The 26645-nt window shown below is 36.5% G+C and overlaps 2 protein-coding genes across 3 annotated transcripts; one reads left to right on the top strand and one right to left on the bottom strand.

The window, feature by feature from the left end:
• Positions 1-149: 149 nt before the first annotated feature.
• dennd2da (DENN/MADD domain containing 2Da) lies at positions 150-21936 on the top strand. Of its 2 annotated transcripts, XM_081349180.1 has the most exons (16): positions 150-471; positions 7844-7897; positions 8062-8139; positions 8317-8394; positions 10088-10183; positions 11009-11184; positions 12206-12318; positions 12410-12479; positions 12782-12859; positions 13647-13787; positions 17539-17687; positions 17782-17953; positions 18048-18098; positions 18205-18286; positions 19462-19710; positions 20716-21936. In XM_081349180.1, the coding sequence occupies exons 2-16, from the start codon at positions 7852-7854 to the stop codon at positions 20778-20780; spliced, it is 1644 nt and encodes a 547-aa protein (XP_081205306.1). In that variant the 5' UTR covers positions 150-471; positions 7844-7851; the 3' UTR covers positions 20781-21936. The 2 variants fall into 2 exon arrangements, with proteins under 2 accessions (XP_081205306.1, XP_081205307.1); XM_081349181.1 differs by lacking the exons at positions 150-471; positions 7844-7897; positions 8062-8139; positions 8317-8394 and adding an exon at positions 9405-9533.
• On the bottom strand, positions 21210-26197 carry dram2a (DNA-damage regulated autophagy modulator 2a). Its single transcript, XM_081349184.1, has 7 exons — positions 25716-26197; positions 24850-24917; positions 23651-23793; positions 23391-23568; positions 23219-23301; positions 21779-21871; positions 21210-21629 (listed from the first exon to the last, which is right to left on the bottom strand). The coding sequence occupies exons 1-7, from the start codon at positions 25844-25846 to the stop codon at positions 21507-21509; spliced, it is 819 nt and encodes a 272-aa protein (XP_081205310.1). The 5' UTR covers positions 25847-26197; the 3' UTR covers positions 21210-21506.
• Between the last annotated feature and the right edge of the window lie 448 nt (positions 26198-26645).

Below are 26645 nucleotides of genomic sequence, written 5' to 3'. Positions count from 1 at the left end.
AACTTTATATGGTAGAATATTATTTCTGTAAATGATACACCTGTAACAGAAAGGCCTGATAAGCATCAGTGTGTGAAACAAGGAAATCCCCTCGCTGCTGTAAGTCAGTCCGCTTCGGTTCTTCTCTTGCAAGAACACTTCCTCTAAATGAAAGCAGAAGCGGCAAAGTGATTCAAGACTCATACACCAAAGCAAACACACATGCAATGCAGTTGTATAGTGACTGAGAGAGGACAAAGACTGGTATTGAGAGGACTAGTTCCAGGTGGGTCTTGAGAAAGTAAATAGAAGAAAGAAAAAAAATAGAAATTGAAGAAACTGGTTCCGCAGGTTAGAAGAGCATGAAACATATTTTTCTGTGGACCTGTTTGCTAACACACTGAGGTGATGTGGTAATATTTAATCAAATCAAACCGAGGATTTTCAACCTTCTCAAGCTACAAATCGGAGACACAGGAGCGAGTTTGCAAGGTAAGTCACCTTGAACACATTGTGTTTCTGTCCTACAAGCCACATGAGCGTGATATCCTATAATGCTTGCTTTCATTTCGTAGAAACACCTGTTAGACGTCGGTTCACAGCATGAAAGCTATTTAAAGTTAGCAAGATGTGTTTGAAATTAATAAACAGGAAACATTAAGGAAATGCATAGCAAACCGTAGAAGTAGTAAGTAGTCAACATTTGAAGTGGATCATCAAAATTGTCCATAGACAAGAACGGGTATTGTTCAAAATTCATGTATAACTTTGATGAAAGGTTTTGATCCACTTCAAATGTTGACTACTTTATAGATGTGTGTGTGTGTGTGTGTGTGCTCTTAGCAGTCTGAACAAGTTTTTATCTGCACAAAAACTCAGATTAAAGGCAATTTATGATAATTTCACATGCAAAATAAAATATTTGCCTATGTTGCACTTATGGAGAAACAGTCTGTTGAAAGACTTGAGTTTCCTGAGTGACAGGAAGAACTAGTAAAGTCAAACAACCAGAATGACTGATGCAACGGATTTATTAAAACATAACAATATATATATGTATATATATATATATAAAGCTTTAAAACTGAGTTTTACTTACACCACAAGCTTTTTTGAACTTTCTATGGTGAGAACAGCTCAAATTCAACAACTTCCTCTTAAAGGGATAGTTCATCCAAAAATGAAAATTCTGTAATTATTTATTCACCCTCAAGTTGTTCTAAATCTGTATGAATTTCTTTCTTGTGCTGAACACAAAAGAAGATATTATGAAGAATGTGGGTAAGACAGTTTCTGGTCCCTTACCATTTACAAATCTACCATTTTTTCCCCGATACTATTGAAGTCAGTGGGGATCAGAAACCGTTTGTTTACCCACATTCTTCATAATATCTTTCTTTATGTTCAACAGAAAAAATGAGTACTTTATGCAGGTTTAGGACAACTTGAAGGTCAGTAATGACAGATTTTTATTTTTGGGTGAACTATCCCTTTAAGAACACATTTTAGCGTTGATGTACTGGAAGCTCACTGAATAATTTGCATTATGTTGCATGATCCCATTAACATGTTTCAACAATATTATTGCTAGCATATCCATATATGAAGGGTTGTTACTTTACAGTATTCAAAACTATGGAAAAGAAGAAATAAACATAAAGTGACTTTCATATTGTACTTATATTGCCCTCTAGAGGTTGGGGCATTGTTTAGGGAATTGGTCTAAAGAATGATAGTCAGTCCCTCTTCTAGACCTGAAAGGTAATAGAGGTTATTGTAAAAGAAACAATTGCCCTGGTCATTTTATGACTTGTGCCAAAAGAAAACGAGACGGGTGTAATGTAAGAATTATGTCATGTTACAAGCAGGATTTTTACACACAGCGCTAAATTGTACCTGCTTTGTCATTGCCGTGCTGAACAACAGCCCTCCTGTACAGAAAGGAGAAAGTATGATTACATAATAGCCTGCTTTTAAGGGTGTGTACCGCACACGTGTCGATGCTTGTCTGCTGACTGACATGTACCGCTGCACTCCAGTCCACAGTCAATCTAAAGCACTTATCAAATTCCAGTTTAGTTTGTGTCATGGGTGGGTTATAAATCTGTGCTGTGCAAAATATGAATGTGCATTTACATGCACTTAAAAAGCTCGATATCAGTCACTATTTAGTCGGACATAAATCGTACCAGTCTGTAGGCTACTAGTCTTTTTTGTAAACAGGCCTAGATATTGCACTGGTATTCTAGTAACTCGCCTTCGTCCAGCATGGTGTTCTGCGCATGTTCAGAAATCAGGATTACGTTTGAAGATGATCCTCACAAAACTTTTTCTGCAAGCTTTTTTTCCAATATAAATTAAAAAATACGTTTTAATTTGAATAATTCACTTTTTTTTTGTATACAGTGCAACAGAAGATACTGTGAGGGAAAAATAAATGTTACATTTGTTACAAGTGGCTGGCTGAGTGGCCAGAGATGCGACCATAATGAAATGTGCTCGTGCAAGTAGCTATCACAACGCAGGTGTGCCTAATTTACGACTCCTGTATGTCACTTTAATCTTTCTTTTCCTTGATTACAATTGTCATCCATCAAAACTTTACAAGTGACTCTGATTTGTTTAATCGAACCCCAACAGAGTAGACGAGTCCGGGCTGGAGAGTCGAGCAGTGGCTCGTTAGATTTAAGGACGCTGTTTGGTTAAATTTTATGTCATATCGTGAACATGCTCACAGCATTGGCTAAACTACTACATAAACCCACCTCCTGTGGGCGATTTCTCTATCAAAGACTGGCTGAACTTGAGGAATGCAGACAGGCAGATGGAAAATCAAATTTTGCACAGATGAATTTCGTAAATGAATAGCCTATAATTTATAATAATAATTATTATTATGATTTTGTGTGTGTAAAAAAATTGGTGTGGCTAAGTTATTGCGGCGCCTTCTATTGACCAGCCGTCACACATGTTCCAGAATTTCCAGACTGTCATAAAATACAAGTGATCACAAATCCAACTGTCCAAAACATAACCATGAAAGCAGTCTATAATGCTTGTGCCCTGTTTTACTTCTAATCTCACACGAATAGGCTACTTAAGCAATAATTACCTTGGGTGAACAATCCCTTTAACTTCTAAAAGTTCAAACTAATCCTGAAAAGCATTGCCACCTGAAAGGTGCTTAACTGAACATGTTATCCAGTAAGTGTCTTTTTAGGGTCAAAGTGTGTTTTAGGTGTATGAGACATGCAGGAACATCTGTTTGCTAAGTCTTCTTTAAACGAGAATTGCATTCCTCAGAGCTACAGTATTCTTACATAACATTATAAGATGATTTGAATGTTGGGTCAGCCTGATCTGAGGTCAGATCTTATCATTATTGCGGTGCAGTCGGATTTTTATGTTGATAAAGAGACAAACAACTGGACAAAAGGTATAGAAGTGATTTTTGATAAATGTTGACCAGCTAACAAAAATATCTTAAGAATGTTTTGCTATTAATTTCTGAAAACTTTATTTCTGAATGTTCTCTAAAACCATCTGTAACAAGTAACGTTTAAAACTTTTAAATGTTTCAGAAAAACGTTCCATGAGTATGTTTTGAGAAAGTTATTAAGGACCAGATAACTTTTAACAAAGTTAAAACAAAACGTTATTGGAAGAATGTTTGTTCATAATTTTGAGATATCCTTGCCAAAGTTCTGATAGCGTTCCCTGTTAGCTAAGATCTGTAGGATAAAAACAGCTGTGTAGTGTGAAAAGTTCAGATGTCATCTACTGTCTATTTGCCCAAGCATCATTATTAGGCCAAAAGAGATTTGACAAAGTTCTATTATAATAGGAGATCTTGGACAAAAAGGTGAATAGAGGAACATTTCTGAACTATACTGAAATGATGGCACCCAACAACAGCGATGCCAATGTCTGAATCTGAAATAAGATAAATCTAAAGTCCAAATCTACACTTGAGCAACCACCACATATAAAAGTCATGAAGTGCATCCTCAAAATATTCCCACATAACTGCTGAGACGGAGTCACTGGGGCAACAGGAAGACCTACTGCTGACCTGAGGTCATCCTGTGGGGAATACAGTAAGCTATAAAAAGACCCGGAGTATACTAACGACCACGTCTTACACGAAAACATGGCAATAAATGTATGGGAGAGGATGGGGATTCTTTTTGGGAATAAACACGAGCTTTACGGACAGAAATGTATGCAAAGCAAATTAACTATTTATGAATTAGTCAATTAATATTAAAATTATATTATTGGAGTCTCCAATAATATAATTTTAATATTGGAGTGACAATGTTTCAGGCAGTTTTGTGATTGTATAGTTTTATACATTTTTAAAATCAATATTAACAATATTTATGATAATGATAAAGTATACACCACTGTTCAAAAGTTTAGATGTATTTGAGCAAAAATACAGTAAAAACTGTAATATTGTGAAATATCATTTTGCTTTTATATATTTTAAAATGTAATTTATTCCTGTCATAATTTCTCCAGTATTCAGTGTCACATGGTCATTCGAATATGCTGATATGGTGAAATGTGATATATTTTATTTTTTCAGGATTCTTTAATGAAAGTTCAAATAAACAGCATTAGTTTGACATATAAATATTTTATAACATTATGTCTTTACTGTCCCTTTTAATCAATTGACAGGGAGCTTGTTGAAACATCCTACAAGGTAAAAAAAAAAGGATGACATCTATTCGAGAAGACTAATAATAACATTCACGTTAATCAGATATTGGTTGTGTCCGAAATCGCCCTTACACCCTCATATCAATTTAAAATGTATTTCTAGAACACAGTTCCAGTGGTTTACTACCACAATGGTTTTGGACACCCAAATGGCTGTTCACTCAAATAGTGCCCTATTTAAAATCTCTATGAAAAGTGTTTTGGTTTTTAGTATGAATATGTAAGCCTTACTGTTATCTATAAGCTAGTGTGCTCCAAAACAATGACAAAATTTGCATTTAGAAGACCAAACCCAATGTTGAAAATGAAAATGGGGTTGACAGGCCCTGACTGACGTTACTACTTTCTACTCAAGGACCTTGACAGAATTGTAGTGGAGTAATAAGTACGATATTTGTCTTTCAAATGTAGTGAAGTTAAAGTAAGAAGTTTCCAGAAAAAATAATACTTAAGTAATGTCAGCTACAGATCTCAAAAAGAGTACTTAAGTACAGTACTCAAGTAAATGTACTTTGTTACTGTCCACCCCTGATTGAATGCATAAGTAAAAAGTAATTCTTTTTTAGAGTATTTCAGTAAACTTACATTTATTGCCTGATTAAATGTAACATTATTTTCACTGATAATTAACAATTTAATAGGTTTTTACTGATGTATTTCCCCCAATGTAGGTTTTTACCGTCTATGGTTTTTACTGATTTTTCTGTTACATTACATTGGTGTACAAACAATTTATATAAAACTACACTTATGCAGATTGTTTTAACAAGTGCAAGTGGCTTCACAGCATGCATGTAGAAAGCGCTATAATGTAAAGCCACCGCCCATCATAAGTCTGATACTTCCTGTGGTAACGTGGTCTAGAAGAGTGAAAGTGTTCCAGTATGTAAGCAAAAACATTTTTACCACCCACTGCTACTTATACCAATGACGGAAAAAAGCGCAGTTACAATAGCCAAATATGTGGGAGAGCTTTGCTATATAGAGTGAAGATACTGTAGCACTTCAAAGTCAATAGCAAATCAAAACTAGTTAGCACATTATTTGTAATTGAAAGGGTTTAATGACATTATATGATTATGGTTACACTTCAAATAGTTACAAAATAGATGTATGAGATGATAATAACTTGAATTATACACAGCATATATGTAAAATGTTAGAGAGAGAGAGAGAGAGAAGAGTGTTTAGAAAAGAGGGGAGAGAAAGACCCAAAGCCAAGAAGGGTTCCCCCATTGTACTAAAGGTGTGACAATTCATTGACCATGCACCGATGTACACACATCTTGGCCTACAGGCCTTGATCACTATCAGCCCCTCTGCTCTGTGCCTTTAGGAGCTCCAAACAGTCATTGTGGAAAGAGGGGGTGGAAAACAGTAAAGCAAATGTCTTTGTTCATTTCAAATATCTTGAAATATCTCTGCAAATTCCCACCTTGGCCACACACATGGAGTCCAAAAGTGGCACAGTCCATAAAGACATGCTTTCTGTTGTGTGTAGATGTCATCTTCAGACTTTTCGCCCAGGCTTTGTTGCAATAGCAGTTGGTCAGTCTTCAGTCTTTGTTCTCCTTCCAGCCCTGCATGAGGAGGCTCAATCAAATGTGTTGCACCGTTCATAGATATGCAAATCATCCATCGAATACTTCACACCTCCAGGCACTGAATCTGGGAACAAACGAGTGGGACAGTGGGACAGCAATCTGGGAGCTGTCTCTTTTTGAGATAGGACACTGGAACTGAACTTAGGTAGCAGGGATCCTGTGATTTAAAAGAGCATATAGCACAACAAACAGCAAAAGCATACATATGGCATTTGTCATTGGTCAGATGTCTGATATGTTCAGATTAAAATTTTGTCTCTGGCAAAAATCCCTTAAATTGATGTACTTAAAAATATGCTCACGGCGAGAATAAAAGAAGATCTTACAAGCTCTTACATTGTTTTCTGAAAACATTGAAATAAATTGCATTATAACAAAACAACAAATTGCTGGTTTAAAACGTTTTTCATGAAGAGTATCAGCAAAATATTCAGTGTAACCTAACACAGAGATTCAATTGAATTAATGTGCAAAAACATTGTTGCAAGTCAAATCGACAAAATACAAATAAGCAGAAACCAAATAAGTTTGAATGAGAATACAAATACAGATACAGAAATACTGATTTTAAAATTTTAAAATTTCCCAAAAGAAAAACAAAACAAACAATTACTGGATGCAATTCACAGTTATAATTCAGTCTAGATGTAAAGACTTAATTAAAATGGTATGCATTACATTTTGTGAGGCCGAATCAGCTAGATGCAAATTTGACTTTGTGTGAAGATCAAATGATTTCATTATGCGGCTGCGTTTAGATGGCTATGTGTAAATTCAATCATGCCCTAACAAAGGTGAGGGGGTTTTCAATTGTGATGCAAATTTGATCCACTTGTTGTAACAGGGAGCCAGCATGGGGATGTGAGTATGAGGTGCGATCATGGCTCGAAATCTTTTCACACCAATGTTTCAGTTAAGGAGCGTGATAAAAGTGCAAAGAACAGAGTTTCTGAATCCTGTTGTGAGGAAAGCATTTCCATGGTTAATGCATTTGTGAATCACATAGCAATTCTATGCTCCTGTACGTGGTTTTACTGCAGCTATATGGAAAATAGCAGAGTTTTCCACTAAGGAGAATTCAACACAGACACACATTCAACTTTTATTAAGCAATCTCCTCGACAACTGGCGCGTGTTCATGATACATTTGTGGTGAGCCTTTCATAAAATAGGAATATGGAATATGTTTTGTCATTGCGATGGAGCAGGTATGAGGTTAACCATGTCTGTGATCTCTGCACACCTGCATTTAAGGGTGTGGTTTGACTTCTTACTGATGAAGAGTTGCCAAGTTAATATTTACTGAAGGACCATAAGGACTATGACCTTAGTCCTTGGGAAAATACAATGGAAGTTTCTCACATTTAAGGAACGACGACATTAACATAAGGCACGGTTCTCTATGAAATATTTTTAGCCAAATTGCAACAAATTTTCTTGCTTTATATTAACTGAGATAAGAAATAGCCATTGCCCTGTTATGAGGAAGGAACTTGATGAAGTGCGTACATGTTTTTTTGTTTGTTTTGTAGGTGACACAATGACATCATCCAGGAGATGGATGTTCTCCTCTGTGCGTTCTAGGAGTAAGTAGAGTTTATGAATTTAAATCACTTTGAATAAATCATAATATTCTTCATTTTTTTATTAACATGGATCATATGAGCAGTATAAGGTGCTCCAAATATTCTCGCGTTACAAGGTCAAGAAAAGATTCCTGATCCTTTCATTTGTCCTTTGACTACTATAGCTGGACTGTCACTGGATGAAGGAGAAAATCATTTCAGGAGGAGATTATTTTCTTCTTTCAGAAGCGATCGACGTGAACGTGAGTCGCTCAGTTTACACACCTTTCTTTACCTAGCCAAATGCTCTTTGCTTTGTAAATAGACTGAGAGAAGCGTTTGTCATTGAGAGAATGACTGAGGGAGCTAAAAGAGAAGCGTACAGATGAATTAACACACTTACACTTGCACAAAGTTCAGCGGTCTGTCTTGGCCTACAGGAAGGTCTGAAGGAGATGATGGTGTCGAAATAGATAAGAGACGAAGTTTCTCAGATGGAGGACTTGAGACCAACAAAGGTAAAACTTTCACCTTTTGAAGTTGTTTGACTTTCATGCCAATGCATTTGTTTAATCTTGTCAGTTTGGGGTAGAAAAGGGATCTGTCTACTTTTGATACATAAACCTCTTTTCAGAACTGATGTTCAGTAAGGCTCTCAATAAGCACTTGTGGTCTATATATAGTAGGCTACATAAAATTAGTCTATAACTTTTAAGTAGATAATGAGGGGGATGGAAAAACATGCCTCTAAGAATGTTTTTGTGGATTACTATAAGTATCAATCTAAATGAAGCCATCAGATAAGACAACCAAGTAGCCTATTATTAACTTACTTAGCAACCTTTATGTAAAAGACCCACTGAAATGAAAATCTGTTTTACAAGAAAGATCATCATCATTATGTCACACCAATGTTGCCCAAAAGTACCTGCAGTTAAATGTTAAAATAATCCTCCTCATAAAATATATTGATATTTCTTAAAGACAAAGAAAATAATAAAATAATGTTGAATGTGTATAGTCAGTAGCTATGTTTATAAGCCACAATTTCATAGGCAACGTCTGAGAAAAAACACTGCACATTTGTACACTTTAAAGAACTGTATATTGAACCTATTAAGAGCAGAGAAAAGAAGCAACTCCCACTAAAGTTCAGAATTCTTGAATCGTCAGTGATTCCGATCTGCCCTTGACTTCAGTTCACTGAATCGGTTCGTTTGAACAGTTCAGTTCAATACATCAGTTAAAATGATTCACACTTTAGTTTAAGTGTTCTGTAGCTTTTACACATACATCCCCGCGCGGTATTCTTTTCTTCTTCTTCTGGTATTTGTTTAAATTAAGCTACGTATCACTATGTTTTCGATTACGTAAAATCAGGCTTGTTTGTACTTCTCTCTTACAGTCGAGTGATTCACGAACGCTTTGCGAATAGGTTCGAATGAACATCCGTTTTAAAAAAAGAACAATTGATTCGCAATTCACGAATCAGCAGCAAGCATACATGCAGACTGCGTGCCGCTCACTCACTCAGTAGTGTACTTGCGTCCGTGGGAAAGACTGCCCACGACATAAATATTTACGCAAAGAGATTCGAAAATGAACGGAATTAATGTCAAAAGAAGAGGAACGAAGGCAAACTTGTGTAAACACCGGAGTAAGTTCAATCATATTCTTTAGTGATTCTGAAAATTGTAAGAATTTTTTAAATTTTGTTCTTTTAATCCACATAATGGACCGATAGAAGGTTGCCACCTTTTTCTATAGCCTATTTTACCCTATTTTTCTCTGGCTTTAATCTATCTATCTATCTATCTATCTATCTATCTATCTATCTATCTATCTATCTATCTATCTATCTATCTATCTATCTATCTATCTATCTATCTATCTATCTATCTATCTATCTATGGCTGTACAATGTTGTGTTAGAAGCAAAACGTGATAGTTTTGACAACGAAGCAGGTTTAGCAAGACTGTTTTTTTGTGATATCTGGTGAAGAACTTCTAAAAAGAGGAACAAATAAATTACATTTGTTGAAATTACAATTTACACTGCAACTGTGAAAACTAACATGTTTGGCTAAAAAAAGTGAATAAGCAAATGTGGTTAGTTATCAGTGCATTTCTGGGAACATATCTGAGCTTTCCTGAACAATTTTGTATGTTTGCAATTGATTAATTGTTGTGTTTTGTACTGTCGTTTCTCAGGTGTCTTTCTTCCAGGTGAAGATCAACAAGACATGGGAGCCATGAAGAGGTTCAGTACCTTATTTACGTCTTTCCGTGGGAAAGTCAACAAAGACAGTGAGGAAATGTTATTTAAGTATTGCTTAATAATTTTTTCAAACGCATATCTTGCTACTTTAGCCCCTTTTATTTTTATAAATTTAGTTGAATACTCTTTTATTTTTTATAAATTTAGTTGAATCTTACTCTATGTATGTTTTAAGTGCCAAAAAGCAGTTTTAATGAATGCACAACAAACGTTATCTTTAGCTGTGGTCATTGGCTTTATATTGCATATAAAAGTACTTAACCTTGTCAAAACATTTCACCATGACTCATTCTCCAGTCTCGTAGTTTAAGTAGGGCAAAATGCCTAAAAGAATCAAAGTCTTTCGAACTGGTTTTGACTTGATTTGCTTGCAATGTTGTTCATTTGAAATTCATTTATGAAGTCACGAGGAAGTTCACAAAGTCAGTCAGAGCACACAATTTGCATCTGTTCCTTAGTGCACTTCTTGTCTTTTCAGTTACGAGCTGCAGTTATTGTTCTGTTGTGTATAGAAAGACACATTGGGGGTTTGTATGGTGAGGCAAGCTGGAACAAGACTTAGTGGACTCCTAAGGTATTCCTGTCAGCTTTGTTTGCTCTCTGTTGGGGGAGGCTGCCAAAAAGCAGGCTCAAAAGGAAATGTTGAGGAAATTCACGGAAGAGCTCCTTCTTTCTCATCTCTTAATTTGTTTGGTTCAGCGTTTCAAGTGCTGTTTCTGATGAGCCGCATTTTTTAGACAGTTCAGAAATCGGACACTTATAAACAGTTGGTTTTTGTAGTGTTTTCTCTGCGTTGACATGAAAACAGCCTCAGTAAATACATCACCGAAGCTAACATACGTTTGTTTTTGCAGGAACTAGTAAGGAACCAGATCTACCTGCTAGCACAGAGCTCTCTACCGTGGAAGAAAAGGCAAAGGAGCAGCGCTACGCTAGCGGGCAATTCTTCTTTGAATATCTGGTGGTGGTTCGGCCTAAGAAGACCACAGATGGGATATATGAGCCACAGATCATCTATCAGTTCCCTAAGGTGACACAGACAAACCGAGTGCTCTGCATGCAGACACATGCATATAATGCCTGAAAGAACAATTTACACTTCAGCTGTGAATACTAACCCCTCTGGTTAAGAACGTGAATAAGCAACCGTGATTAGTTATCAGTGCAATCCTGGGAATCCTTTCTAACTCTTCAGTACATTGTAGTAGCAACTATTTTCATTCAATAACAATTCGATAAATTTTTTATGTTTGTATTGCATTTATTGTTTTACTAAAGATTTAAATCAAAAGTGACATACAAATGAGGAATGTTACAACAGGTCACGATCCACATTCCCAGCTAACAGGGAATGTTCCCAGAACTTTGGCTAACGTTCTGGCAAGGTTCTCGCAAAGTTATGATCAAACATTCTTCCAGTAACATTTATAGAACGTTCCTTCAAAGCTATGTGGTCATTAATAACGTTCGCACAGAAAATTATTTATACATCGTTCATGGAACATTTTTGTTTACAACGTTTCAGTTGGACTGTTGTCTAATGTTCAGAACATTCAAATATAACATGTTTGCAAAATTATAAAATTGAATATTCCCTTAACGTTCGCATAACCAGAAAAACATTAACGGGACATTTTAAATGTTTTCAGAAATAACATTTCATAACCTAATGGGAATGTTAGCAAACTATTCTTAGAACATATACTGTACGTGTTAGCTGGGTTATTAGGGGCCGTTCACATGTGATTTTGCATTCCACCGCGCTGCTTTGAGCACCAAAAGAGAAAGACCTATTATAGTGAAAAATTATAGTGTAGACACTGCCATTAGACATTACAATAAATAATCTTTTTTTTCTTTTAGATTAAATGACAACTTCAGGGCAGAAATGTGTGAAAATGATGTTTAAATAGCTCATTCATGGTCATTCTGATATTAATCAGATCAATATGAATTAATGAAAGAGATGATCATGTAGACTTGGGAAATCCTTGCATTTTCTGTCCCTGATGCATATTCATTTAGTGTTTTTCACTTTGTAATGAGCACAGAAGGATGGAATGGTGCGATTTCAGAGGGAGGAGGAGGAGAAGACGTTAAAGGCGCTCACACTCTTTTGCTTTCCAGAGGGTGTTAACTGGGCACCCCTAACAGAATATCCCAGGTACTGTGACCACACACATTATTTCTCCCAGCATGCCCTGTGGAGGCAGAAACTGCATCTTTCATTTTCTCTCTTTTTCTCTATTTCACAGTGAAACATTCTCTTTCGTGCTTACAGATGTTGATGGGTCGAGGAAGAATGGATACTGTAGGAGGCTGCTGGTAAATGTTAACTGGTCTTATTTATAATACTTTCTCTTATTCTTGCTCATACTTACAGTTACCGGTAATGATATGAACATATCCCTAACCCTGTTCATCCTGCGTAACGCTGTACAGTAAGTGTTAAACCTGCATAACAAGCCGCTAACAACCATCAACATCACTCTAGCAACATAGCAACAGGGAAAGCACCATTTTTCTTTTTTTGTAATGCATGAGAAGACGTACAAATAAGGTCAAGAAATGTAATATGCAATTTAAGTGTGTGCTCACTTCTCTTGTTGTTGTCTTTTCTTGTTTAGCCTTATGGGAAGGGTGCTCGCCTGCCTGAGGCCTACTGTATCATCAGTAATGTAGCCTGCTTTGGACTCTTTTCCAAGGTAAAACAGCACAATTTACTGCACAGTCAATGTAAATGTCTTTGTACTTCATGTTTTGATCTATGTTTGAGAAATTTGCCATTTGTTGTTCTGACTATGGGTTGGGAAAATGGGTTGTCGAACGTGTTGAGCTGTCCGTTGAGCTCAACGTTTCAGTTTATGGAGAATGTTTTGTTTGTTTAAGTTGAACTTTGTGCAGGTACTTTTTTCGGGGGTGAATGCTCTCTCATGACTGGAAACGAGTTTGTTTGTTCAGGACAAACAGGACACACTAATGTGATCTTAAAGAAATGGACATTCAAAATGTTTGTAAAGTAGTTGTTGCTTATACTTCAGAAATATATGGTGTTATATATATATATTGGATCATAAATACACTAAAACAGTAATATTGTGAAATATTATTACAGTTTAATAGTTTTCTATTTGAATACTTATTAAAATGTAATTTATTCCTGTGATGGCAAAGCTGAATTTTTAGCATCATTGCTTCAGTCTTCAGTGTCACATGATCCTTCAGAAATCATTCTAATATGATGTTTTTTGTGCTCAATAAATGTAAAAATATATTGTTTCTTATTATTATCCGTTCAACTGCGTACTGTTTTTGTAAAATAGAAATATTTTGTAACATTATAAATTTCTTTACTGTCAATTTTAATTAGTTTAATGTATTAAAAAAAAAAAAATCATACCGACCCCAAACATAGTGTATATTTCAGTTTTTCACCTGTTTTTTTTCCAATGAAAACTGATTTCTCTCAGTGATATTCCCTGCATTTTTTAGATTTTTGATGAGGTGGAGCAACGCAGAAAGATCTCCATGGCGATGATTTACCCATTTATGCAGAGCCTGAGGGAAGCGGCTTTTCCTGCCCCTGGACACACTGTTAACATCAAAAGCTTTATTCCAGAAAGAGGCACTGAGGTAAGAACTACAATTTGTCTGAATGGCTACTCAGTCTTAAAAAACCCTATATAGTCATGCCCATCCTGCATGTGTCCTATGGGATGTTCTTGCATAGAAAAATAGCTGGATAGAGAGGCATCCATGCGTATATTCATCCCTGTTATTTTTTTATTCTAATAAAATACACAAAAAAACTTTTTTTGGTTTTGGTTAAATGCTTGAAATAAGGTCTGTGTTGAACACAAGCTCAAGATATTTTCACGGTTTATTCTACGATATAAAATACATCAGTAATACCCACTTATGTTTTTTTTAAAGCTTTTACGTGTCTTGAAAAAGACAGTTGCTTACAAGTGTCTAAATGATACTAGAGGCTATCAGGGACATTAAACGTCATCAGCCGAACAGGAAAACTCATAGCCTAGAAATCTAGACGCACCCTAGCGGCAGCAAAATGTATTTCGCAGCCAGGTACGTCTAGCAACTCTCAATAAACCTTCTCGCTGCAAAAACCCAGTTTGGGTCAGGCCAATCACGTTGTGTATAGAGTAGGCGGGGGCGGGCTTAACATACACGACAGAGTTGCGACGGTTACCTGGCTGCTGCTACTTGAAAACAAAGAATGGCGGCTGCTGATGGAGAACAACGGTCTTTCGAATCGGCTTTGGCCGCGACTCTGGAGGACTTGGAGTTAATTTTTTCTTTGAGAAAAGAGCAAAGAACGGCACTTAAGTCATTTTTAAAAAAAGGAAGATGTGTTCGTCGTTTTGCCCATAGATATCATATAAAGGCTAGATGTCTTAAGGCGGAGTCACTTCCGGCATCACCGGCGGCCATCTTACCACAGGGCTCTGTGAATTAAGGTGAGTGAGCAGCACGCACACAAATACTCTTATCTCGCTGAAATCTGGACGGATTTACAAACGGTTTGGTTTCTTACAAACGTTATTAACGTGGCTATAATTCTGAATGCATAAACATTTTGAAAATAATTATTCATATGTATGCAGTATAATAGCTACATCTCTGACGTTTATAACAAACCAAACCGTTTGAAAATCGGTAGAAAATTGAGCAAGTTATTGTTATTTAAAAGTACATGCACCATGTTACGAGTGAGCGAGCACCCTGTCGTAAGATGGCCGCCGTGTGCGGATGTCGAGCTCCATTGGCCAGCAGCGCGGACGAGACATCTAGCCTTTATATGATATCTATGGTTTTGCCGGCCAGATATGGCAAAAGTTGAATCTATCAACTAAGCTCCGCTGTTGGGAAAACGCTCTGGTTGGGTGAAGCGCTGTCCTATTGCGTGCAGAGGGAATTTGAAAGACAGCCGTTTATCCCGCCCCTCGGATTGAGCCGTGACTATGGTGAGTTTCCAGACCTTACATCTTGATGTAGGTCTGGCTTGCCAGGCTAGAAAACTCATTCACTTTTACAGCCTTGTTGTTACGTTTATAATCATGCTCTTGCAAACTGTTATAACAAGAACATTTACAGGGAAAATGTTTTTAAACTAAGACTGAAAGATTCGGCGCAAGCTTAGCGATGGCGTTGAAGTCATGTGACCGTGGTGTAGTTACTTTATAGCCCAAGTTTAACTTTTGGCTTCTTCCGATTGTATTTATGGTTTAAAATTAATTTGTGAAGATTATCACAATGAATAAAATGTGCAAGAATCAGAAGCTTTTGTTAGTGACAGACCGTATTTTCTTGCAGTATCCCAAAAGCCAGTGGAAAAATCCTATCGTTTTTTTGTCGAGAAAACCAGGGTGATGTTCACTTCAGCGTTGGCCAGCAAAAATATGTAATCAATGCAGCACTCTATTGTACACGAACACCATTTTTTGCCACACTTTAGTCCTGAAATCGTTGACTGAACAATGACTCACACAACCAATGTGTTTATTTCCAAGAAATTACATATCGAGGTGAAGTTGAGCAAACTACACTTTCCATTTCCACTGTATTTACAGCAGTTGCGTCAACAGCATAGACTGAAAAACTGGTATTTGTCAATCATTTCCAACCAAAAAAGGAAGTGGAAATTAAACGAGGGTGTAAAATTGTGCAAGAGAATAAAAGTTGGTTTTCTATGTTTTTTTCCAGTAATTACAGTTAATTACAGTACATTAAAAGAGGGGTAAAGTAATACATCTCTAATTCCAAACAAGCAGAGAAGCAGGCAGAGACATGCTATCCACAAACACACACCTCCTCTGCTTTGTCAAAGCTGCAGGAAATTAAAGTAAGTGACGTAATAGCTCAGGGCAAAGGGTCAAAGATGAGCTGTTTCATGCAGGTATGCCCTCATGCCTTGTACAAACTTGACTTGGTTCTGCTTAAATTTCTCCTCCAGCACATGTTCTATGTAACACTGCATTCAAGTGATCTGCACATAACTTACATTAGTATAACATATTTATTTGTGATATATTATTCTGTCGTTCTATCTCTGTCGCTCTATCTATCTGTCATTTATCTATCTATCTATCTATCTATCTATCTATCTATCTATCTATCTATCTATCTATCTATCTATCTATCTATCTATCTATCTATCTATCTATCTATCTATCTATCTATCTATCTATCTATCTATCTGTCATTTTATCTATCTATCTATCTATCTATCTATCTATCTATCTATCTATCTATCTATCTATCTATCTATCTATCTATCTATCTATCTATCTATCTATCTATCTATCTATCTATCTATCTATCTATCTATCTATCTATCTATCTATCTATCTATCTATCTATCTCTCTCTCTCTGCCATTCTGTCCATACATCCATCCATCTATCGGCAAGAAACTAACTTGAAAATATTCAGGGTACTCATAATTTGTAAAGGTGGTTAGCTACATTAAAGCAATTTTCTTTAAATTAAATAACATATCAAACATACATTTTTTATTTAAAAATAATCAACGTTGTATTTAGCGCAGCACAAAAATAGTTAGGCTTAAAACATGTGAACAGTTTAGACTATATACAACTAATCTAACCCAATTTATATTACTGTATTGAAAACAGTGACAAAAACATTGTTTAGAAATGATTCGAATGAATCAGTAGATCATGTTGTACCAGTTCATTGGGGTAAACCATCAGAACAAATTTGCTGAAGACGAATCTGATTCTTTTTGCCTCAAGTCACAAATACAATGTCACAAAAAATGCTTCATTTAGTAGCATCACTACTTTTAGTTATCCCTCAACACTGTTTTTATAACAAAAACAAAAACTTTTACAATGTATTGAAGCAAACACACCATTTGGAGGTGCAAGATAAGGAAAAATACTTAATGAAGAAACACTCTCTTCAAGGGATAGTTCACCCAAAAATGAAAATGCTGTCCTCATTTACTCACCCTCAAGTTGTTCCAAACCTGTATGATTTCCTTTCTTCTGCTGAACACAGAAGAAGATATTTTAAAGAAGGTTGGTAATTAAACAGTTGCTGGTCCCCATTGACATCCATAGTATTTTTTTTTTCCTACTATGGAAGTCAATGGGTTCCATCAGTCGTTTGGTTACCGACTTTCTTCAAAATATCTTCTTTTGTGTTCAGCAGAAGAAAGAAAGTCATACAGGTTTGGAACAACATGAGGGTGAGTAAATGAGGACAGCATTTTCATTTTTGGGTGAACTATCCCTTTAAGTTTATTTTTTAAAAATATACTTTTAGTGCGTGCAGTTATATTCTTTCTTTATAATAAAACATCTACCTATATAATAAAGTATACATTTCTCTCTCTATAGATCATCAGTTTGACTCGTCCGACAGACTCCTGGCTGGAGCATGTAGATTTCAGCACATTGTTCAGATGCCTGTCAGATGAGGCGGTGCTCAAGGTCTTTGCTGCTGCTGTACTTGAGCGGAGGATCATCTTCATCGCCGAGGAGCTCGGGTACAAAAACAAAACATACATGCGCACACAAGTTTTAGGTATGGCTTCGATTAATTTGTATAACATTGATCAAACCCATACGATGTGTCTGCAGGACATTGTCTCAGGTCATCCATGCAGTTGCTGTTCTCCTGCATCCATTCATCTGGCAGCACACGCTCATTTCCATCGTTCCAGAGATCCTAATTGACGTCATCATGGCACCCACACCATATCTGCTGGGTGTCCAGAAACGCTTCGCAGATCAGGTCGCTGACCAGACTGAGGTGAGTGACCAGACTCCTGACACTGGTAAAACATTACAAGACATTTGCATTTCAAACCCTGCAAGCTGACATCTGAATTCATCTACTCACCCAGCTGCTTGTTGTTGACTTATCAGAAGGCAGGAAGGAGACATTTATCAAGTGTGTAAGTTCATGTGTACATCATAGATGACATCTTTTATTTTGTTGCCATGAAAAGTGACTGATGAATATATTGTGGGTGACTGTGTTTGAAATGTTTCTCCAAACAGATGGGAGATGAGGACACAATATTACCTCACAAACTCAAAGAGGAAATCAAGCAGGCCCTCAGTGCCAAAAATGAGAAATCAAGTAAGTAACTTTTCTGTATCCTACTTTATATTTAGTGGAGTTTGCTTGGGCAAGCTTTTTTCTCCCCCTCATTGCTCATACGTCACCATGAAGTCAATATTGACAATGTTTATGGAATATTGTATTATTTATTAAAAATGATTTATCTGTGCACATCTTTATTATTATTATTATTCATTTTATACAAATTATACATTTGAATTTGAAGTATTAGGTCATCCGGGAACTTTTCGCCTACTGTTTTTTGAATACTATGGCTGCATCCAAAATCGCATACTTCCCTACCATATAGTAGGCAAAAAACAGTATGTGACAAGAGCAGTATGTCTGAATTCACAGTAGCCTACTCATAAAAGAGTAGGCAAAAACATTCATACTACACACATTCATACTATATAGAACATTCTTTTTTTAGCGGTTGTGAAGTAATTACTGATTCAAAATAAGTACCTACTCAAGAGAGTATGCGATTTCGGACGCAGCCTATGTATTAGGATATAATGCTCAGTTGCCGTACTGTTTTTCGCATACTATATAGAAGGGAAGTGTTCGATTTCGGTTCTTTTCGAACAGAGTTCTTCGTTCGCTTGTCATGTGACAGACGCAATAAATAAATCAGCGTGGATGGTGGCGCGTAAAATTGACCCTCATCGTTTGTGCTACAGACATGAATTACCAAATCTTACCAAATACATTACAGTCTGAAGAGTGTTGCCAGATCTCGCTAGAAAACCCAGCACCCAAGTCTAACAAATAAGCTCAAAATAAGTTACTTACCACATCAAACAAGCCTAAGTTATCCCAAATAAGCCTTTTGTAAATAAGCCTAAAAACGCAATCCACAACCTGCAATATTTACAAGTGATTTTGATATGACAAAAATTAGACAAAATGTTACGAGCGAAAAACAAAACACAGCGCCTCTGTTGTCTTTGCTTATTGGAAATTTCCGGACGCACTTAAGCGCTAATATTACTTCTGAAAATAGCGGACACCAAAAGGATTAAACTTGTAGTTGCATATTCACACAGCCGCAAGAGATACCAGAATTTTGCAATTGCACCCTAGAAACTGCATATAATCCACTCATAACAATGTATAAATCTGGTTTATTTTTCCCTCACACGGTTATTTAAAACTAATAGTCCATGTATTTGTGTCATTCATCACTTCAGGTCTTGAGGAGTTGAATCGAGTGGTCCCAGAAGCTTTCCTGCCTTTCTTTATCAAGACTGTCGGCCACTTCGCTAAACACATCGTGCGGAATGGCAAAGACAAGCGGGGCGTGTTCCAGCAAACAAATTTCTGTAAAGCTATAGAATCCAAGAGCACGCGCCGGTTTGTAAAGAAGTTCGTACAGACGCAGATGTTTGACCTCTTCGTTCAGGAAATGGAACAAAGACCCGTCTCTCAGGACGGCACAGGTGAGATCCCTTTGGCTTACTGTTATTAGCAGTAGTTTGACATGCATGACATCATGTTATTGATAGTTCTTTTGTAATTCTTTTACTTTTTATGACCTATTAATTAAGAGGCCACATGGAATATTTGTCACACTGCGAGTAGAGCTGCACGATTCTGGATAAATTGAACATCACTATTTCAAACAGAAATGATGATTCTCCCACGATTCTGAACAGACAACTGAACAAAATATCATGCAATTTAATAGAGGTCCTGACAAAATTCTATTGCATTCTATTTTAAATGTTTAATTAATCTGAATGAATTATTAATAATTAAAACGGGCTGAATGAATGATTCAATGACTCTCACATAAATACTTCAATACTGGAAGAATCAGCCTTTTTGAACAAATCTCTTGAATGAATGATTCAGTGATAAATACATTTTTAAACAGTCACTTGTCGCCACCTACTGGTGAAACGATATAATTGATACAATCATTATTTGACGTGCCAAGTTACTTTCAAAAGGTGATTTGCTCGAAATCGATCACTTCTGTAGACATCAGCGTTTATATCCAAACTATAAACGTTTATCCCAGTACTTCTGTGATAATATAAATATTTGTAACAGAAATAACGATACTGTGTGTGGTTGAAAAGACTGTGAAGCTGTTTCACACCAATACATGGGTCATAACTATACATTCTCTGGCTCAGCGGCAGCGCATACACAGATTTGAATGTTCTGGTGTCATTTTGTCAAATGTTTAATAGACACAAACAAATCGTTGTCATTTTAAGAATGAGATCGCGTGGGTGTTTGAATCGAGATATTTTAATGATTAATCGTGCAGCTCTAACTGCGAGACTATGAATGAGCTGTGGAGGCAGTAAGGTGAAAAGGGTGATTTTGCTTGAGAAGAAGATGGTTCCAATATAAAATGATCTTGAATAATAATGAAATATGTAATAATAATAATACAACTATTAACTTAATAGTTATTTTTCCTTTTCTTCCAGGGTTTTTTGACAAAAAGATTGATGAATACCAGAAAAAGATGAGAGAGAAAGCCAAGAAACACTAGTGGAAGCTCTCACCAAAGTACCGGCTTGTAAATCTTGTGTGAAATACATCAGTTTGTAGTAAAATAATTTTAAGGAATGTAGATAGAATTAAATGTCTGATTATTTTTTATTTATGTTCTCATGTGTTCGGTTTGTCAGACCTTTACTGCTGTTTGTCATTTGTGTTGGGGTCTTGTCGGGTCTCGGGGGGTAATTATTTTGTGATAAGCTGCTGTATTTATGTATGTAAGGCTTGTTTTAGCAAGAAACGTTTTGACTAGAATGTCCAATGTTACAGAAACTGAGCCAGTGGAAACATGCTGAATTGAAAAACATACATTTCTAAATGCATTTTAAATGGAAACCACAGATTCAGTCTATGAAATTAAATTGAACATTTCATCTCCATATAGATCATCACAAATTACTGTAAAAGCACTGAAAGATGTCCAAATTTGCAATGTGTTTATTCTAAAATTAAAAGGAAAAAACACTTAAAGTGATTATTTCGCATTATTAACATTTGTGATGTAACTATGCTGATAAAACTTGTGTCAAATATTTATACCTGGAAAAAGTCTCCCTTGATATTTTCAAAATATTACATAAAAGCATGGCAATCATTACAGAAGCTTCTCGTGAACATGAAACGTTCCTCTGGGAATATTCAGATTTGTGAAGAAGTAGACCTCCAGTGAATGTCGGCTGCAGTGTTCGATGTCAGACGCAGGGTGGCAGAGTGTCTGTCAAATGGCACCAGCCAGTAGAGGAGAGCGTTCTTCATGATGCACGTGCTCTCGCTCTTCATAGTGAGGATAATCGTAGAGATGGTTACTCTGAAGTACAGGCTGAACCCTCAGAGTGATTTTCTGGTCAAAAACACGTTTTGTTCAAACTTTATGCTAAACTACGATTATATATAGACAAACATATACAGAATCTAACATACAGTGTGTATATGTGTTTAAATTGTATGAGAAGATGACTTAAAAAAAGACTTATGAACTGGTGATCATACCTGGAAATCACGCATGTACGTGAAGAAAAAGCAGATGAAGGAGAATGCCAGAGACCACTCTGCTGAAGCACTGACCTGGTGCGGTATAAACCCCTAAAATACAGTACAGTTTACATTTACATCTACACATATCCATTAGTAATCAGTTTTATACACTCCTGGGCAAAAAAAAAAAAAAAATATGGAAAAATATTTAGTGGTTTTTTAATGGTCTTAACCATTTTAATCACAAATCACTGATCAGGAAATTAACAAGAATTGCACCAATACTGTAGATAAATGAACTTGGCACGGAATAGCCATTCCCCTTTATTTTCTTGAAATCTTTGAGCTGTGTGGGTAAACTTGCAGACAGCTTTTTACAGGAAGTTGTTCAACAGTAGCCTAGAAATCTAGACGCACCCTAGCGGCAGCAAAATTTATTTTGCAGCCAGGGTAGTCTAGCAACTCTCCGTTGACTTTCGAGCTGTAAAAACCTAAATTGGGTCAGACCAATCACATCGTGTATAGAGTAGGCGGGGCGGGCTTAACATGATGACGACAGAGTTGCGACGGTTCCCTGCTACTTGAAAACAAAGAATGGCGGCTGCTGGAGAACAGTCTTTCGAATCGGCTTTGGCCGCCACTCTGGAGGACTTGGAGTTAAGTTTTTCTTTGAGAAAAGAGCAAAGAACTTTCATTCTTAAAAAAGGAAGATGTGTTCGTAGTTTTGCCGGCCAGATTCAAAAGTTGAATCTATCAAGTAACGTTAGCTCCGCTGTTGGGAAAACGCTCTGGTTGGTTGAAGCGCTGTCCTAATGCGTGCCGAGTGAATTTGAAAGACAGCCGTTTATCCCGCCCCTCGGATTGCGCCGTGTCTATGGTGAGTTGCCAGACCTAACATCTTGATGTCAGGCTAGTTCAACAGTGTTGTTCCACCCAAATTTAACAGCTTCATATAGTTCATGAGTAATTGAAATATGTCTCCAAGTTCGTTTGAGTTTAATGTGAGCGAACAAATATTCACTATAGGGTTCAAGTCTAGACTCTGACCAGGCCAAAACATGAGTCTGATGGGCTTGTTCTCAAGCCACTTCTTGGTTGTCTTTGTGCAGGAGTATTGTCTTTTTAAAAAATAACATCTGATCATTCCTCTTTAGATAACTTTTCATTTCTGGAAAGTAAGCAATTCTGCAATATTCTCCTGTACTCCAAAGCATTAAATGACTTTTCACCGTGAAGTAGCTCACCAATACCAGCAGCTAAAAAGACTCCCCACACAATGATAAACTCCTCTATCCTTCACTGTGGTAGAGATGCATTTATTAGATGCATTTATTATTATATTTCTCACCAGGCTTTTGAAGACACCGCTCTGGAGCATCATCATGCAACTCGTGCTTTATTGTGATGGGGTAGTATATTTGAAATATTAAAAGTAAAGCACATCATCTGTCTTACTCTCTCCCCTGGCCGCCAGTGTAACTTATTAGTGACATCCACACCAGGCAGGTCATCATACATTAGCACAGAGGATATGAAAACTGACAGATTTAGTCAAAGAAGCAGAACAGGTACTGGCACAACTGGCTAATAATAAATATAGACAATCATATATTGAGGAAAAGGATACGTGCGATTATGCTAATGAGCGTCCACATTCCCACAGCCATACGCGCCCATAGAATTTCTCTGCCATGGAAACGCGGCTGCATGCGGTATGACATGCCGGTCTGAACCAGGATATACAATGTCCCAGGGCCGAAGGTCAACGCCGCCCCAAAAAGGTGGATGGATATCATATCTGTTTTCTGAAAGAATAAAAAAAACATTACCCTGACAGTTTCAGAGAAAGAAATATTAAACAGACTCAATCAAAAGTGTGGGTTTCACCTGGAAGTTGGCCACAACACACATCCCTACAGTGCTGAAGATGCCCATCAGGAGGCCTGTGTAGTTCAGCAGCTGTAAGCCCGACTCAGAGGCCGAAATTAAAGCCTCAACTTGTTTATATCGTACATACATGGTGCCCAACCCTGCAAACACACAAATTGGAGAGCGGGAATGATGTAGTTCCCTACATCCTCCCAAAATATCCACGCTGACAGTTTTTAAAAACATCTTTGGTTTTAGTTTTTGACAAAAAAAAAAAATCAAACATACATAATTCTCAAGTTATCTCCCCTTTAGAAGTTACACGTTTTATGTGTGTTGCTTTTAGCCTGATTTGGTTGCAGTATTATATATACATAAAAAAGTTGCAATACTAATAATTTTGTCTCCATTTTTTAAACAAAACATTTAATTTTGTAATCATTTTGTTGAGATTTTTCATTTATAAAGCATGGGTGCAATGAATACATCTGCCTTAGTAAATGTTAATATGTCAAAGATGCTTGAGGCAACATTTCATAGTTTTAGGTGGATCATTTTCTGAATAAATTAGTAATAACCTAAATGGATTACAATTATCCCTGCTCTCTCTTATAGCCTATACTCATTGGACTGTACTATACTAAAATATAAAATAAAATGCATAGTTATATTAAAAGTTATTTATTCGATGGTCTATCTGAATACTCGATTCTGATTGGCTGGAAGGTGTGCAATAAAACCGTTTAATGCACAGGTAGTTTAATCACCGGTCACATACGCATACTCTAATGAGAGTTAGTTGACAAGTTACCTCTAGTTAGTAGAATGTCTAAAGTGGACCATCAAAATAAAGTGTAACAAAATAGCTTTGCTACTGTATTGCTACATTATATTTCTCAGTGACGATGGGGTTTTGTTTTTGAAGTAATTAAACTCACAGCTGCGATGTTAATCGATGTTAATTACGCACTACTTTATCTCTGTCTGATTAAAAGCAGGCAGAATGCTAATCTAACCAGTAACTGATCATCATTTTTACTTATCTGGTCACATATTGCGCTGCAAACATCAACACTTCAACTGTAAGAAGACTATTAAAAGTTATTTCAAAATGTAAAAAAAAAAAAAACAAGTTAACTTATTATTGAACTAAAACCCTTTGGCAGCAATTTGAAGCAAAAATTCCGAACTCTAGTGGAAAAGATGCGAGGCATTACCTATGAAAGCTGAGATTGACAGCATAAAGCCAAACACACAGCGTTCAGGAACCTCAGTGCCCGTGTCACTACAAGCAAAATGAGAAAGGCAAAGTATGACAGATGAAAATAAAAACAGATTTTGAATCAGTCAACTAAATCTGGAAGAGAAAGGTTGTGTTTCACAGAATGTTTCTGATCTACACCATCAAACTCTTAAAAGTGAATACTACACTATAATATAGTATAGTAATATAGTGAATACACACAATACAGTAAAATGCGTGATTTACATTCCAGGTATTCATTCTAGCATTGTCACCAAAATTTCAGTAGTTAGTAAGTACTAATACCAGACAAATTTCATGTTTTTTTTTTTCGTACTAATTTTTCTTTAAAAAAATGCTAGGTTGTAAATAAAGACAAACCCACACTTGGGTTAAAAAATATAGTTAAAACATTGTAACCAAGGATTGGGTTTGTCCATATTTTTGGGTTTTGTTTTAATCATTTTTTTAAAACATATTTAATTGAAATTAGTAAATAATACATTAAAAGGCTGTAACTTTAACATTTTCATATAGACTACTGGTACTGAAGTACAGATACTTGACAACCCTTCATTCAATAAGGTTGCTCACCATAAAATGTTTCTCACTGACTATTTTTAAATCTTAAAGGAATAGTTCACCCAATACTGAAATTTTTTTCAATAATTTACATCATTTTTCCCCATACTATCGAAGTCAGTCCCATTGTTTGGTTACTGACATTCTTCAAAATATATTCTTTTGTGTTCAGCAGAAGAAAGTAAATGATTACAGAATTTTCTTTTTCTTTTTCCTCATAGATATCTGGTAAATAAAACTGAAAAAGCAGGATCTTACCTTATGTATGGAAAGAGCAGGTCAGCATGGCCCAACACGACCGCTGTGGCATAAGAGATGAGCAACGTAGCAGATGACCAGGTAACCAGAGCCACCGGTAGAGCACAAAGCCCCCGCTGAAACCACCACATACTGCCCTCACATAGGGCCGGTCACAGGAAATTCACTTACTGAGGTCACCAACATGAAGAAGAATCACTAACACATGAAACATGGAGCTTAAAGGTCAAATCAACCCAACAGAGAAACAGAGAAAGTTACACACACATTGAGGAGGACAGGATTCACATCAAAAATAAAACAAAACCAGCGCTCTTATTTCCTCATGCAAACACAGGTCGGCCGAGGCTCAGCGTTACCAAATGATAAGGAGATGAACATCACCTGATGAAGCTGAATTAGTTACACAGTTGTGCACAAACACAGAAACAGAGAGAAGAAACATGATAGTAGTTCAGAGTGGGTTAGTGCCTGTGGAATCTGAAGTCTTGCACTGATCGGGTGTGTTTTTGTGGGATGCTCTCCCTAAAGTCCTGTGACCAAAGTCAGCTGACACTCATTCAGCGTGATTTCACTTTCTGCACTCAGAGAAATGAACACTCACATGCACTCACTGTGTCCTCTGCACACGGTCACCTCTGAAGGCCAGTAAGCTAACCACACTGGATATAGCACATATAGGTACTGACGGTCAAAAGTTTGGAATAATTAAAAAAATGTAATGTTTGTGAAAGAAAGAAGTCTCTTATGCTCAATCTATTTGATGAAAAATACAGTAAAAAAAAAAGTAATATTGTGAAATGTTTCAGTTTGTTGAAGGCGATTATATCAACAGTTGTATAGTATTGTAGAATAAGTGCAGGGATTTTATTTTAGATTAAAAAGTCTTCCACTTGGAATGAGCCACTGTGGTCAGAAAGGCCTCACAAA

This window comes from Scardinius erythrophthalmus (assembly GCF_964197995.2).
Source record: "Scardinius erythrophthalmus genome assembly, chromosome: 20".
NCBI classification, from domain to species: Eukaryota; Metazoa; Chordata; class Actinopteri; order Cypriniformes; family Leuciscidae; genus Scardinius; species Scardinius erythrophthalmus.
This window is presented reverse-complemented; position numbering and strand designations above follow the sequence as displayed.

What these genes read in the sequence shown, in the direction of transcription:
- dennd2da (XM_081349180.1), top strand. Translation starts at nt 7,852, where the DNA reads ATGACATCATCCAGGAGATGGATGTTCTCCTCTGTGCGTTCTAGGA. An exon ending in CTCCTCTGTGCGTTCTAGGA is followed by an intron (nt 7,898 to 8,061) that starts GTAAGTAGAGTT and finishes TGACTACTATAG; the next exon opens with CTGGACTGTCACTGGATGAA. An exon ending in GATACTGTAGGAGGCTGCTG is followed by an intron (nt 12,480 to 12,781) that starts GTAAATGTTAAC and finishes TTTCTTGTTTAG; the next exon opens with CCTTATGGGAAGGGTGCTCG.
- dram2a (XM_081349184.1), bottom strand. Translation starts at nt 25,846, where the DNA reads ATGTGGTGGTTTCAGCGGGGGCTTTGTGCTCTACCGGTGGCTCTGGTT. An exon ending in ACTGGCGGCCAGGGGAGAGA is followed by an intron (nt 21,872 to 23,218) that starts GTAAGACAGATG and finishes ACTGTATTTTAG; the next exon opens with GGGTTTATACCGCACCAGGT. An exon ending in CGTACATGCGTGATTTCCAG is followed by an intron (nt 21,630 to 21,778) that starts GTATGATCACCA and finishes GTTTTTGACCAG; the next exon opens with AAAATCACTCTGAGGGTTCA.